Source organism: Cibotium barometz, chromosome 50 (genome assembly GCF_041138505.1).
Source record: "Cibotium barometz isolate CiBa-2024 chromosome 50, ASM4113850v1, whole genome shotgun sequence".
Taxonomy (NCBI): Eukaryota; Viridiplantae; Streptophyta; class Polypodiopsida; order Cyatheales; family Cibotiaceae; genus Cibotium; species Cibotium barometz.
This window is the reverse complement of record NC_141095.1, coordinates 2,788,305-2,803,311: the sequence shown is the minus strand read 5'-3', so window position 1 is coordinate 2,803,311 and position 15,007 is coordinate 2,788,305. Positions and strand designations below refer to the sequence as shown.

At 46.6% G+C, this 15,007-nt stretch overlaps 1 protein-coding gene across 1 annotated transcript in view; it reads right to left on the bottom strand.

The window, feature by feature from the left end:
• Window positions 1-14,132, bottom strand: part of LOC147609721 (aspartic proteinase 39-like) — a 76,844-nt gene extending 62,712 nt beyond the window's left edge. Inside the window, exons 1-4 of the mRNA XM_086787356.1 lie at window positions 13,430-14,132; window positions 13,152-13,272; window positions 12,626-13,056; window positions 12,383-12,539 (exon numbers count right to left, since the gene is read on the bottom strand). Of these exons, the coding sequence (XP_086643482.1) occupies window positions 12,383-12,539; window positions 12,626-13,056; window positions 13,152-13,272; window positions 13,430-13,686 (966 nt within the window). The 5' untranslated portion in view covers window positions 13,687-14,132. The remainder of the gene's footprint in view (window positions 1-12,382; window positions 12,540-12,625; window positions 13,057-13,151; window positions 13,273-13,429) is intronic.
• Between the last annotated feature and the right edge of the window lie 875 nt (window positions 14,133-15,007).

The window sequence follows — 15,007 nt, the reverse complement described above, 5'->3', positions numbered from 1 at the left end:
TGTTGTATTTGTCTCAGAAGGAATACATTGGCAAGGTCTTGCAGAGGTTCAATATGGACGGGGGGAAGAAAGCTAGTACTCCTTTGCCTCCATATGTGAAACTCAGTGCTATGGACAGCCCACAGTCAGATAGAGACAGGGCTGATATGGCCAAGATTCCGTATGCTTCAGCTTGTGGCAGTCTCATGTATGCCATGGTTGCTACTAGGCCGGACATTGCATTTGCAGTGGGAGTGGTTTCTAGATACATGGCCAACCCTGGCAAGAAGCATTGGGAAGCAGTGAAAGGTGTCATGAGATACCTGAAGGGCACACAGGATATGTGCATTTGCTTTGGCAAACAGGATGCATTAGTGCATGGTTACACGGATTCGGATTATGCCGGTCATCCAGATAACCGGAAGTCTACTACCGGTTATGTATTTACATTCACAGGAGGTGCTGTGTCATGGATATCCAGGATGCAGAAGTGCACTGCCTTATCTACTACAGAGGCCGAGTATATTGCAGCCACAGAGGCTTGCAAGGAGGCATTATGGCTATCTCGGTTAGTGGTTGATTTGGGTTTTACAGGGGATATTCCATTGTTGCATTGTGACAGTCAGAGTGCCATCCAGTTGGCAAAGAACCCTGTCTTTCATGCAAAGACGAAGCATGTGGATGTGAAGTATCACTTCATCAGAGAGGTGATAGAGAACAAGCAAATTCAGCTTGTTAAAATTCATACGGATGACAACCCGGCTGATCTGTTGACGAAGAGTTTGCCTCCGGAGCGGTTTGCTCATTGCAGACACTTGATGGGCATTGGATGAGGCCATTTTCAGCCTTGATATGGCCTTGTATATTATCATGTACATGCTGATTTTTTCTTTTCCTTTACTTAAGGGCACTTTGCCTTTAAGTGGGAGGTTGTTGGGGTAAAGGCGTTATGCCCACCCTTATAGTGTGTACAAGCCCATAAGTTATAGTACATAGTACACTTAGTACTTTTAATGTACTAAGTGCACTATGTGTACTAGTGCAATATACATGTGTGATAGGGGAGTCACACACTCATGCTTTTCATGAGTTGACTTATCCCCACAACTCTCTCTCTCTCTCTCTCCCTTGCTTCTCTGTGTATGTCTCCCATGAATGACTCTAAACCCTAATTCAGGTTTCTCCCCATCAGCGGAAATGAAGACAACTGCTGTAGAGAGCAAAACGCAGATGAGAGAGAGAGAGAGAAGCTGTGTAACTCTGCTATATACACCAAAGAAAATCCCAGAATACACTATGGGAAGTGTGTGGGCAAGGGGCCATTTTATATGGCCCCAAGATGCTGGTCGGCCAACCTAAAATAGGCCGACAGCAGCCCATCCTCACAACCAGCCTATGGGCAGCCCCCCGACCAAGTCGGCCAAGTGCCTGACGTCGTCCAGGTCACCTGCACAGGTCGGGTACCAGAGCATGCAATCAACCAGCATCTGGGGACGGCTCACAACCCATCCACACCTCCGAAAAATGGGAAAAATATATGGAGAGTGAAAAAAAATGGGAAAACACTAAAACAGGCAGGCACACCCACAACAAAGGCCCTGGTATAGTGTACAGACAGGAGATGACTGCTAACACCCCCTCTCAGTTCCTAGATGTGGAACCAACCCCAGTGAGTTGGAGTGCCGCCGGAGCATAGCCTGAGGTAGAGACTTCGTGAAGAGGTCCGCCGCATTGTCCTCCGTCAAAAAATAAAGAAGCAAAATGTAACCAACCAAGATCTTCTCACGAACAAAGTGATATTGTATCTCTATATGCTTGGTCCGAGCATGGAAGACCGGGTTCCCAGCAATAGTGATACAGCTCTGGTTATCGCACTGGATGACCCTGGGCTCCTTCTGTGGAAACCCAATCTCGCCAAACAACCTCCGCAACCACATAACCTCGTAAGCAGCACCACAAGCAGCCTGGTACTCTACCTCTGTAGACGACAAGGCAATAGTTGGTTGCCTCTTGCTACTCCATGAAACAGCCGAGGGTAAAACTGTAGCCTGATGTAGAACTCCTCGTGTCTGGATCTCCTCCCCAATCTGAATCACTCCAACCTTGGAGTCGAACTCGGTCCTTCGTTTCACCTCCTGTGTCGTAGAAGAGTCCAAGATCCTTCGTACCCTGCAGATACCGCAATATCTGCAATCCTGCGTCCCAATGAGACTTCAACAGCGTCTGCATAAACGAGCTCAACAGCCCCATAGGAAAGCTCAAGTCCAATCTGGTGTTCAGCAACCAGACCAATGAACCAACCAGCTTCCGGTACAGAGAGGCATCAACTGGCTCACAAGGATCATTCACTGAAAGCTTCGTGTTCAGGTCCACCATCGATGACGTGATAGGCTTGCAGTTCTCCATCCCAAAGGCCTCAAGCAACTCATGGGCATACTGCTACTGAGAGATAAAGAACCCCCTTTGGGTCTGCAAGATCTCCAATCCCAAAAAGAAGTGGAGTAAGCCTAAATCGATCATCTCAAACTCCTTTGACAAGGCAGCCTTCGTCACTGCAATGTGCTCCACATGACCACCAATGAGAATGAGGTTATCCACATAAAGGATGATCAACATGACCATGCCGCATTCCCGAAAGAGATACAAGTTAGGATCTGCAACAACTGATCTCTGAAATCCAGTCCGTAGAAAGAAGGAATCAATCTTCTGATTCCAAGCCCTAGGAGGCTACTTAGGACCATACAAGGCCTTCCGCAACCTGTAAACCATTCCCTGTGATCTTGGAATCTCAAAGCTTGGAGGCTGTTCAACATACACTTCCTCCTGTAGGTTACCATTAAGGAATGCGGATTTTACATCCATTTGATATACGGGCCCCTGCTGAGAAGAAGCAAGGGCAAGAACGGTCCGAATCATGGTAATCCTCGCTATCGGTGCAAAGGTATCCTCATAGTCGATGCCAGGCCGCTGAGCATAACCCTTAGCCACAAGTCTGGCTTTGTGTTTGTCCACCGATCCATCCGACGTATACTTGGTCTTAAAGACCCACTTGACAACAATGACAGACCCTTTCGACGGCCACGGAACCAACTCCCAAGTTTTATTCTTCTCTATGGCATCCAGTTCCACCTGCATGGCTTTTCTCCAAGTATCCTGTGCAAGGGCTTCCTCGACGAAAGTGGGCTCTTTGTCTCGCATGATACAAGACATCAAAGCATAGTTTACCTGTAAGAGCTCCGCTGAATGACTTTTGTCACGAACTCTATGCGATCTGCGAGGTCCGTCCTCTGTGGTCCATTCGGAGGGAAGCTCCGTAACACCCGACACCCAAAGCAACTACCTGGGTACTCGAACAGAACGCGGAGCCTCCTGCTGCTGCAAGGGCTCATCTCCAACCGCGGGCTCAACTGACTGAAGCTGTCCAGCTAGAACTATCGACTAGGAATCATCATCAGACTCGTCTGGGTCTCCAAGAAGTGGCGGCTTATCACGAGTGGAAACTAGAACATGCTCATCAAAAACCACATCTCTGCTGATGACGACCTCGTTCCTCTCCCGATCATACAACCTGTCATGTGCATGATCAATGCCATGTACCTTCTCAAGGCTAATCCAGAAGGGGGCAGCCAATAAAAGATCAACAGAACCAGAATTTTGGAGCCTCAGGTGCAGAATCTGTGGTGGACTTGGAGCAAGGCATGGGGATCATGGAGGAGGATGCTGTCGGCTGCAGAGAGCAAAGGGGACTGAAGACCAGGCTGTGCTGCGTTTTTGTATTTAATGCCAAGACTGCTGGCCGACTGCTGGTCGGCCAGCTCTCCAAGGATTTAATGGGCCTATAAATAGGCTAGGAGGCCCATCATTCATTTCATTCAATCCTCTAGGGATTGGGTCACTCGGCTGGCTGGCGTGCGCCTTAACAGCGCTGCGAATGAACTCCTTCATTGCCGATGCTGTTGCTTGTGGGCCTTAGGGGTCCAAGTAGGGACCAGATCTAGGGTGTTTACCACCTTTTTATGAAGGCAGCCTAGGGCTGTAGCAAAGTACCCTTTTTGTACTATATGAAATATACTGAATTTCTAACACATCTCTCTCTCTCTCTCCTCTCTCTCTATATCTGCGTTTTGCATCAGATGGTTTCCAGGAGTGTTTAGGGATGAAAGAAAGACTCCAAGAGCTTCCGCATGTTACATTGGTATCAGAGCATCAGGCTCAGCAAAGCTAAACACTGATTTAGTCCCATATGATGGTGTACAGGTCCAAGGTACAGGAAAGTACATGGATACGAAGCCCAAGGCAAGGAGCACAGAAGCAGGAAGAACTCCCAGGAGGTTTGTTGGTGGTGTTCCACAAAGCCAAAGGGGATGGCAGTCCTGTGAGCCAAATAGGTTCTCGGGCAACGGTCCCAAGGGAGGATTATCCTCCAAGGGCGATGTGAGAGTGCCAGACTCATTTCTCAGGAATGAAGACCAAGACACTGTTCAGAGTCAGGGCAGGAATGGATTGTGGACTAAATGGAACAGATGCATAGATCTTAGTCTAAGACGGAGTGGTTTGGAGAACAGGCCGGGCTTTCAAAGAAAAGGGTTGCCAGGGATGGATGCGTGACAGAGGGACTTCGGGAAAAGATTTGGGATGATGACAGTCATCCAAGAGCAGGTTGGAATCCCGTCATCAAGTTTAGCAGAGGGGGATGTCATGTGCATGATCAATGCCATGTACCTTCTCAGGGCTAATCCAGAAGGGGGCAGCCAGTAAAAGATAAATAGAACCAGAATTTTGGAGCCTCAGGTGCAGAATCTGTGGTGGACTTGGAGCAAGGCATGGGGATCATGGAGGAGGATGCTGTCGGCTGGTTCTAGGAGCTGTCGGCTGACTCCAGAGAGCAAAGGGGACTGAAGCGCATCCAGAAGACCAAGCTGTGCTGCGTTTTTGTGTTTTATGCCAAGGCTGTTGGCCGACTGCTAGTCGGCCAGCTCTCCAAGGATTTAATGGGCCTATAAATAGGCTAGGAGGCTCATCATTCATTTCATTCAATCCTCTAGAGATTGGGTCTTAGGGGTCCAAGTAGGGACCAGATCTAGGGTGTTTACCACCTTTTTATGAAGGCAGCCTAGGGCTGTAGCAAAGTACCCTTTTTGTACTATATGAAATATACTGAATTTTCCAGCACATCTCTCTCTACTCTCTCTCTATATCTGCGTTTTGCATCAGATGGTTTCCAAGAGTGTTTAGGGCTGAAAGAAGACTCCCAGAGCTTCCGCGCGTTACACAACTTGTATCCCTTGGAAAGAGAGTTATATCCCACAAAAACAAGCTTTTGGGACTTTGAGTCAAGCTTCCCCCTCTCCTTCTTTGGAATGTGAACATATGCATCACTCCCAAACACACGGAAATGGGAGACATCCGGTTTCCTACCAAAATACGCCTCAAAGGGAGTCATGTTCAATACTAAAGTCGTCGAAGAACGGTTGAGGATATGGTCAGCCGTAGCCACAGCCTCTCCCCAAAGTGGACAAGGAAGATCACGATGCTCCAGCATCGTCCTCGCCATCTCCACCACAGTCCTGTTCTTACGCTCACCTACTCCATTGTCATGTGCATGATATCATGCCATGGACAATCTGAGGTGCTGATCCAGAAGAGGCAGCCAGATAAAGAGTATGAACCAGGTAGAACCAGGATGATAGAGCACAGAGCACTTTTGGCAGTGTAGACTGGAGACAGGCGTGGAGAGCAAGCTGAAGGTCAGATGGTTGTCGGCTGCAGGACAGGTGTTGCTGGCTGCACACAAGGCTATCGGCTGCTCACTGAAGTGGTCGGCTGAACCAGAGGACAGGGGCAGCAGCAGGCGCAAGGAGGAGGACCAATCGGCTGTATTAAAGAGCATTTACTGCATTTATGGCTGGCCGACCAGCAGTCGGCCAGCATACCAAGTGTCCAAGACATATAAATAGCCAGTGTGCTCATAGATTGAGTCATTCATTCCACTAGGGAGTGGATCAAGTTCTAGGACAGATTTTGGTGTGTTACCACCTTTTATGTAAGGCAGCCTATGGCTGTAGTAGAAGTACCTTTTTGTACCATATCAATATACTGAATTTCCAGCACTTCTCTCTCTCTCTCCTCTCTCTCTATATCTGCGTTTTGCATCAGATGGTTTCCAAGAGTGTTTAGGGCTGAAAGAAGACTATCAGAGCTTCCGCATGTTACATTGGTATCAGAGCATCAGGCTCACCAAAGCTAAACACTAAATCAGTCCCAGATGATGGTGTACAGGTCCAAGGTACAGGAAAGTACACGGATACGAAGCCCAAGGCAAGGAGCACAGAAGCGGGAAGAACTCCCAGAAGGTTTGTTGGTGGTGTTCCACAGTGCCAAAGGGGATGGCAGTCCTGTGAGCCAGATAGGTTCCGGGCAACGGTCCCAAGGGAGGTTGATCCTCCAAGGGTGATGTGAGAGTGCCAGACTCATTTCTCAGGAATGAAGACCAAGACGGTGTTCAGAGTCAGGGCACGAATGGATTGTGGACTAGAGGAAAACAGATGCATAGATCTTCGTCAGAGACGTAGTGGTTTGGAGAACAGGCCGGGTTTTCAGAGAAAAAGGGTTGCCAGGGATGGATGATGACAGAGGGACTTCGGGAAAGGATTGGGATGATGATAGTCATCCAAGAGCAGGTTGGAATCCCGTCATCAAGTTTAGCAGAGGGGGATGTCATGTGCATGATATCATGCCATGGACAATCTCGAGTGCTGATCCAAGAGAGGCAGCCAGATAAAGAGTATGAACCAGGTAGAACCAGGATGATAGAGCACAGAGCACTTTTGGCAATGTAGACTGGAGACAGGCGTGGAGAGCAAGCTGAAGGTCAGATGGCTGTCGGCTGCAGGACAGGTGTTGCTGGCTGCACACAAGGCTGTCGGCTGCTCACTGAAGTGGTCAGCTGAACTAGAGGACAGGGGCAGCAACAGGAGCAAGGAGGACCAGTCGGCTATATTAAAGAGCATTTACTGCATTTACTGCAGTCGGCCAACATACCAAGTGTCCAAGACACATATAAATAGCCAGTGTGCTCATAGATTGAGTCATTCATTCCACTAGGGAGTGGATCAAGTTCTAGGACAGATTTTGGTGTGTTACCACCTTTTATGTAAGGCAGCCTATGGCTATAGTAGAAGTACCTTTTTGTACCATATCAATATACTGAATTACCAGCACTTCTCTCTCTCTCTACTCTCTCTATATCTACGTTTTGCATCAGATGGTTTCCAAGAGTGTTTAGGGCTGAAAGAAGACTATCAGAGCTTCCGCATGTTACATCCATTCTCTGAAGGCGAACCTGTATTGGCTAGCTCCCGCTTGATGCCATGTTCCGCACAAAACCACACAAATGCATTGGAAGAAAACTCTCCTCCTATGTCGGCCCTAAGAGTCTTTACCTGCAAGCTAGACTCTTTCTCCACCATCACATGCCACTCCTTGAACAGAGCAAAAGCTTGGTCCTTCTGGGAAAGAAAATAAACCAAGTGAATCTGTTACCAGCAACATAAAATACAAAGAACCTCCCAAGGATGGCGTCTGCATAGGTCCACACAAGTCAATGTGTACCAACTCCAAAGGTTTCGAAGCTTGCCTGGACGCCTGCTTCGGAAAAGATTCCCTGCACTGCTTACCACGAATGCAAGAACTACAACGTCCTTGCCTGCTGCCAACATCCGGCAAGCCAACCATCATCTCGTCTCGAAAAGCTTGCCGTAGCGCATCCACATTCAAGTGGCCAAGCCAAAAGTGCCACAAGTCACCAATCTGAGAGCCTGTAAGAGAGGAGAGTGCTGAGAGTTTGTATATATAGTTCTCCACTCCGCCTTCCCAAACAAGCTGGCCTGTCTCTGTGTCCCGTAGAGCAACAGAATGCTCCTCAAACTCCACCCGAAAGCCAGTCTTGCAAACCTCATGCACTGACAACAAATGAAAACCAAGTGCGGGGACGTGAAGAACACGAGAGGAATACTCCCCCCCTCTGCCATCGAAAATGATCTCCATCCGGCCCTCACTGTGAATCGGTATGGTGGAATTGTCACCAATGAAAATGTGACTCAACTGCCGTTTAAGATCCTGTAAGAAATCACAGGAAGGAGTCATGCACCTGGAAGCACCACTATCAAGAATCCATTCCCAAGTATCCCTGGCGGTGAAGCCAACTGCCTCCTCGCTCGAAGAAGATGAAGCATCTGTGTGCAAAATCTCAAAGTGCACAAAGGCTGGAGTCTCAGCTGAAGCTGAAGAATCAACACTCTTTCCGTTATTCCGCTTGGGACACTTCCTCCAATAGTGGCCTTTCTCGCCACAATGGTTACAGGTCCGCTCGGCCTTCAGTTTCTCATGGTCTGAATCGGGCTTCTTCTCAAAAGACTTCTCCAATGAAGACTTCCCTGTGCCCTTGTTGTTGTTGTTACGACCTTTCGACCGCTGGCCAGCCAAGGCCTCAGAACCTCCACCCTGTGGAGGCTTCGTAAATTGCTCTTCCTTGTCCAAGACCATTGGCACAAGCTCCTCCCACATGATGGTACTGAGCCTGCCATTGGTGATCAAAGAGGAGCAAAATGCTGAGTACTGAGAGGGCAAATGGGATAACAACGTGATGGCCATATCCTCTAACGATATCTCTTTCCCTGCCTGGAGAACCTCCTGCTAAAGAGCAGGCAACTTGTTGATGTGCTCCCGCATCGTCCACGACTTTGCACAATTCATCGCCCGCATCTGAACTTCCAAGGAGATCCTCTTCATGGGTGATACCTTGTTATACAGAGAAGCCAAATGCTACCAAATCCCTCTGGCCAGCGTCATATGCTTTATGTGATTGATCACATGTGGTGTGCAATTTAGGAAGATGAAAGAACGGACGTGGGCATTGACACGATCCCATAACTGTGCCTAAGCCTTCCATTCCTTCCGTATAGAGGGTAACTCCCCGTCTTCCAACTCCGGCCGTGGAACCCCAACAACAATGAAATCAGCCCAGTCATAAGACTCCAAAACAGACTCCATCATTACCTTCCATATGCCATAGTTGTTCCCGTCCAACTATCGGTCCACCGGGAACGTGGGGAGTGTTGGGATCTTCACGTGCTTCTCAGCCATCTCAAGCAAGTCTGCCATCTCAAGGGTTCACAAGGTCTTGTGAAGGGAGGCTAGGTGGGAAAAAGGAAGAAGAAGAGGCTGCAAATAATATGCAAGGTGGCTGTCCAACGGTGATGGCCGCCTTCTACCCGATCTCCAAGTCCCGTACAGCCCAAACAATCTCCAATCAGCACCTCAAATCGGCAAACCCTCGACGTCCCACTGTCTCCAAGCTTCAAGCCACCTGGGGCTCTGATACCATGTCAGAATGCACAACAGAAATGAAGACAACTGCTGTAGAGAGCAAAACGCAAATGAAAGAGAGAGAGAGAGAGAGAGAGAGAGAGAAGTTGTGTAACTCAGCCATATACACCAAAGAAAATCCCAGAATACACTATGTGAAGTGTGGAGAAGGGGGTCATTTTATATGGCCCTAGGCTGTTGGTCGACCAGCCTAAAACAGGCCGACAACAGCCCATGCTCACGACCAGCAAATGGGCAGTCCCCAAACCAAAAACAAGCAAGTCGGCCAGGTGCCTGAAGTCAACCAGGTCACCTGGACAGGTTGGGTACCAGGGCATGCAGTCGGCTAGCATCTGGGGACAGCCGACAGCCCAGCCACACCTCCAAAAAATGGGAAAAATACATGGAGAGAGAAAAAATGGGAAAACACTAAAACGGGCGGCACACCCACAACAGAGGGCCTAGTATAGTGTAATACTCGGTGCTTAACTATTGTTGATAGATTTAGCAAATTTGTTATGCTTATTCCATGAAGGGCCAATGTGACCGTCGAAGATGTTGCCTTGACATGCCTTTTTATAGGGATCTGATAAAAGGTTATATGTTGGTCGACCAACAATTTTTAGACCCAAATATATCATCAAAAAGGTCATTAAACATGTTCATATTGTGCCCAATAAATGTCCCATACATAGGGGAACAAGTTAAGCTCTTCTGGGTATATATATATACCGTGATAAGGCCAGATGAATCTAAACTTACGAATAATTTTAAAAGAAAGAAAAGAATCACCAAAAACAAAAAAAATAAAAACAAAAAAAAATTAAAAAAAAATCTGAACTTACAAGCTGATGAGCTCTTCTGGGTGCCTGTTGGGCTATCAAAACTGCCCAACTCGGAACATACTCACCTTCCGGTCTTGCATAACAGGTCGCTACAAGTGGGAAGCACGTCCAGATTAAGGTGTGCACCTGGCATTTGGCAAGCCTTGTTTTATGGCCTAAGGACGAAGATACATTTCACCACAAAAGTTCAACAACATACCTAAGACGAGACAAAAAGTATGAACAAAACTGTTGGGAAATCAGAGCTTCATGCGTATCCACCTTGTGTGTGTATGTGTGAGCACCCTCTAAATGTGTGTGCGCGTGTGAACCCCCCCTAGGACTAGATACTATGTGTGTGAGTGTAGTAAAGCAACGAGGTCATGGCATACGCCAAGTGTCATTGCCCTAGTATGTTTGAAAGAGTCAAAAGATAAGGCTTCTATGACAACAAAAGCATTGTACTTTGCGAGTTCTATATGAATCAAATCCCCATTTTGTCGTACAACACTCCCTCTCGATGAGCTTTGCATTTCTCTCTCATAAGTGGAGGAGTAGCGCACACAGATCCTATGCAGAGACAGCTTACTGATTTCTTTGGGAGCACCACTTCAGCACAGCAGAGGCAGGGTCAGGACACAGCCGCATCCACATACAAAGGGATCACTCTTGAGCGTGCCTCTCAGCTATCTCGGGACATACGCCCTAGACCTCGGGGTATCTATAGTAGATCCAGATGGCATGGGAGGATTAAAGAGATCATCACAAATCACCTGCAAATACCCTCTAAGCAGTTCACCCCGGAGGAGTTTGTCTTCGTGCTTCAACGACCTATGAGGGATTTCATCCACTGAGGACCCGTCTATACCCTCACACATTCATGAGCCTCACGCGCCCAGAGATGTCTTTGAGTGGACACTTTCGTCCCCTCTTAGTAGCTTCCTATGTTTCCCATTTTCCCATGTTACTCTTGATCTCTAGATCTATAGATCTTTAGGTCTTTTCTCACTTTTTTCTAGTACACACCACTGACATCCTGCAGCAAAGAAACCATGGTACTACTGCCAGGGATGAGGGTCATCAAATTGAGGGAGAGATTGTTGTGTGCGACCTTTTAAAGGTTTTGTCAAGCATCTCCACCTTTGCTTCGAAGGGGGGTTTGTTGGGAAATCGGAGCTTCATGTGTGTGTCCACCTTGTGTGTGTATGAGCACGCTTCATGTGTGTGTCCACCTTGTGTGTGTATGAGCACCCTCTAAATGTGCTTGTGCATGTGTGAACAACCCCTAGGACTAGATATTGTGTGTGAGTGTATTAAGCAATAAGATCATGGCATATGCCAAGTGTCATTGCCCTAGTATGTTTGAAAGAGTCAAAAGATAAGGCCTCTATGCCTACAACAGCATTGTAGTTTGTGAGTTCTATATGAATCAAATCCCCATTTCGTCTCCCTCTCTGTGAGCTTCACATTTCTCTCTCTATCTCTTTCTGTCTCTGACATCTTCACACACACAATGAAGATATTTGAGCCACCATAGCTCTCCTACATTGCTACCGTAATACCAATAAAAACCATTATCACAATGCAAAGGTGTTACTATTAGGAGCTTCACCTTCTTTGAGCATGCCATCAACATAACATCCACAAAACAACAAAGAAGACTCTCATTGGAGGTAATTTATGGCCATCATGTTGTGAACTTCCAGATCTTGATGAACCATTAAGGCAGGTTTGTAAAGAGATCAGAAGGCTCGGACTAAGAAGGAAAACTTGTTCCAAAGAAGGAAGGTCCATTGAAGTTCGTCCAGATGCTGAGTGATGTGGTCAAGCTGTGTTTCCCTAGAGCCCTCCGCATCCCCTCATCCATATGCTCCTGCATCGCCTAGTTGGAGACTAGTCCTGCTTTGGATCAGGCCTTTCTGCTCTACATAAAGTTCCTCGTGTTGCTCTTGACAAATCTCCTTGAATTCCAACTTGTAAAAACATTCCCAGCCAATCAATTCTTTCTTGCCTACCTACCATTATTTACTCCTGAGTCCTAGCATTTAATGTTCACTGTTGGTAAATCAAATAATTGTCATGTCTAATCATCTTGTAAAAGGGAAGACCTGGGCTTCACAGCAATCTTTATTTGTAGCAAAACTCTTATTAGAAAACCTTCATCTCCCATAACAATGGCACACACTACTCCGTTGCAAAAGGCAAGGACTTACGACAGTTGTAAAAGCCTTGAAAGCTTTATCTGGGAAGTATGCATATGTAGTTCCACTGTCAAGTACAGTTCCAAAATTCAAATCAAAGATACCCCGATCGACAGGCAAAGGAGTGCCACCCACAAGGACTTCTTGAAGTCCAAGGTTGTAATAAGAACTGTGACAAAAATCAGGAAGTCGTAATCCAAAACACCACCACATTACATATAGCAAAGTTGCAAATAAGCGAAAGACCGTGACTACCTTCTCCTGAAGTTGGAATGAGTGAAGACCATCTTGGGAGGGCTGGGGATAGCCCCCATGATCATGGCACCTCCACCCTCATTCATACCACCATAGCAAAGAGAAAAGGAAGCAGTCATTGCCTTGCGTTCAACAAGCTGATCCACAATGCTAAGAGGACCTCTACCTAGCCCCATTATACCATCCGCCTTCTGATCATATATGTCCCCTGACTCTGCTGTTTCACATCCAAAAACAAGACGTTCAGGTCCCAATGTGCTGACATCGCCAAACGATACAAGATCATCACCGAGAAGCCCTTCGCTTGTGCTCATCTCAGCATACCGCCGCTGGTACTTGCATTGGTGCTTCTGAGAATCGCAAGTTGCACAATGAGGCCCACATCCCATCGGTTTATAGGTGCTTGAAGCCTCCGGCTTGAACCTAGGATCCTAGTAAGACAAACATTGAAAACCAGTTGTCTTGCTTGTTAATCTATTGGGAGTTGTGTACAGACTCTATATGCTGGAAAGAACATAAATCATACCTGGTGGGTGCCACATTGTGTACATGAGGAGCACGGCACATAGGTGACAGTGCTGCCTGTGTCCACTATCAGCGCAAACTCCTGGGGTGGGGAGCCAATCCACAATCTACTAGTGTAATACCTAAAAGAACAACCCATTCCCTGATTGATGTAACTGAGAATATGAAGAAACAAGCTGAGAAATGGAAGTCATTGGGAATAAACCTAAGTGGTATCCATGTGAGTAGTACTAATTGATCAAAATTCAGAAAAAAAAAATAGGAATTGGAAATAATTACCCTTTGGAGAGGAGGTCATCGTACAGGGTCATCCTGGCATTAGCATCAGCACCATCGGAGAGGTGTCTTGAGCGGAGGATGCTTTTATACCGGGCTAAGGAATGATTTCCCGGGTGTCTGGAAAGGGGGAGGACAAGGGCGAAGCCCAGGTCGGGGTGGTGCAGGACATTAGGGGCCCGAAGATGCAGCTGGGCGGCGGAAAGCCAAAAAAGCAGAAAAGCAGAAAAGCAAAAGACGGTAGAAAAGCAGAGGGCCATGGCTATGGGCGCCTGTTAGTGCTGCTGCTGCACCACTACTAACGATCCAGCCATAGATGCTAGAGCTGCTGCTCTGCTCTCGGCAGATCCGAAGCTTTCCGCTTCTCTTTCAGACCCATGGCAATGCTCCGGCTGTGCTGGCATTAAACCTGCGAACACAATGCTCTGCTCAATTGAATCCTACATATGCCGCCGTCTGCTACTGATTTTCCTCTTATGTGCCTCTCTGCTGCAGACCAGAGGTCCGGAGGGGGGGAGGCGCGGTGTTGGTATTCTGTGTTGTTCTAGTCTTCCTCGATTGCCTATTTGCTGGTCAAGCCAACCAGCGTATGATTTTTCATACGCACAGACTAGTCTAAAACCTACTCACCGGAGTGTTTCTCTTTTTTGGCCTGCTTTTGTCTACAGTCTCTCTCTTCCCCACCTTAAATGTATCTAGTTTCTTTGTTAAACCACATAAATAAAGTTTATGGATTTTTTTGAGGGAGGGGCATATACATATGGTATGAAATCTATTGATTCCAAAGCTCAATCAATGAAATTGTGGGCATTGAATTCCCCTAATATGCACGCAAAACATTTTGTGCCATAAATTAATTAGATATTGATACATCTCCTTGGTGAGGAGGCTCTTATAAATTAATTAGATATTGATACATCTCCTTGGTGAGGAGGCTCTTATAAATCTATGTAGAGAGTATTGGTATGAAGAGCCTCCTATTGTATGGTCATGTTTAAGAGTTCTCATCTCTCTCTCTCTCTCTCTCTCTCTCTCTCTCTCTCTCTCTCTCTATATATATATATATATATATATATGTATGTATGTATGTATGTATGTATGTATGTATGTATATACATACGTATATATGTATGTATGTATGTATGTATGTATGTATGTATATATGTATGTATGTATGTATATATATGTATGTATATATATATGTATATGTATGTATGTGTATATATACATATGTATGTATGTATATACATATATTGTATATATTACATACATATATATGTATGTATGTATGTATGTATGTATATATGTATCCTTAATAAAAATATTATCTTCTTGTACACGTTGAGCCCTTACTCTTTATGATTGTGTGTGTAGTTACGCGTCTTATTTTCTTCTCCTCCACACGACCACAAGTAGGCTCTTGTCCACTGTTGTGAATCTCTTCACATGGTATTAGAGTGGGTCTAATCCCCTCACACGTTGGTTTCAACTCTTATCACATGGTTGGTTACGTCTGGCGGTCTTTTGCCGTTTCTACTCTAAACTGCTCAAGGGCGCAGCCGGCTCTGTCACCTCAGTTGA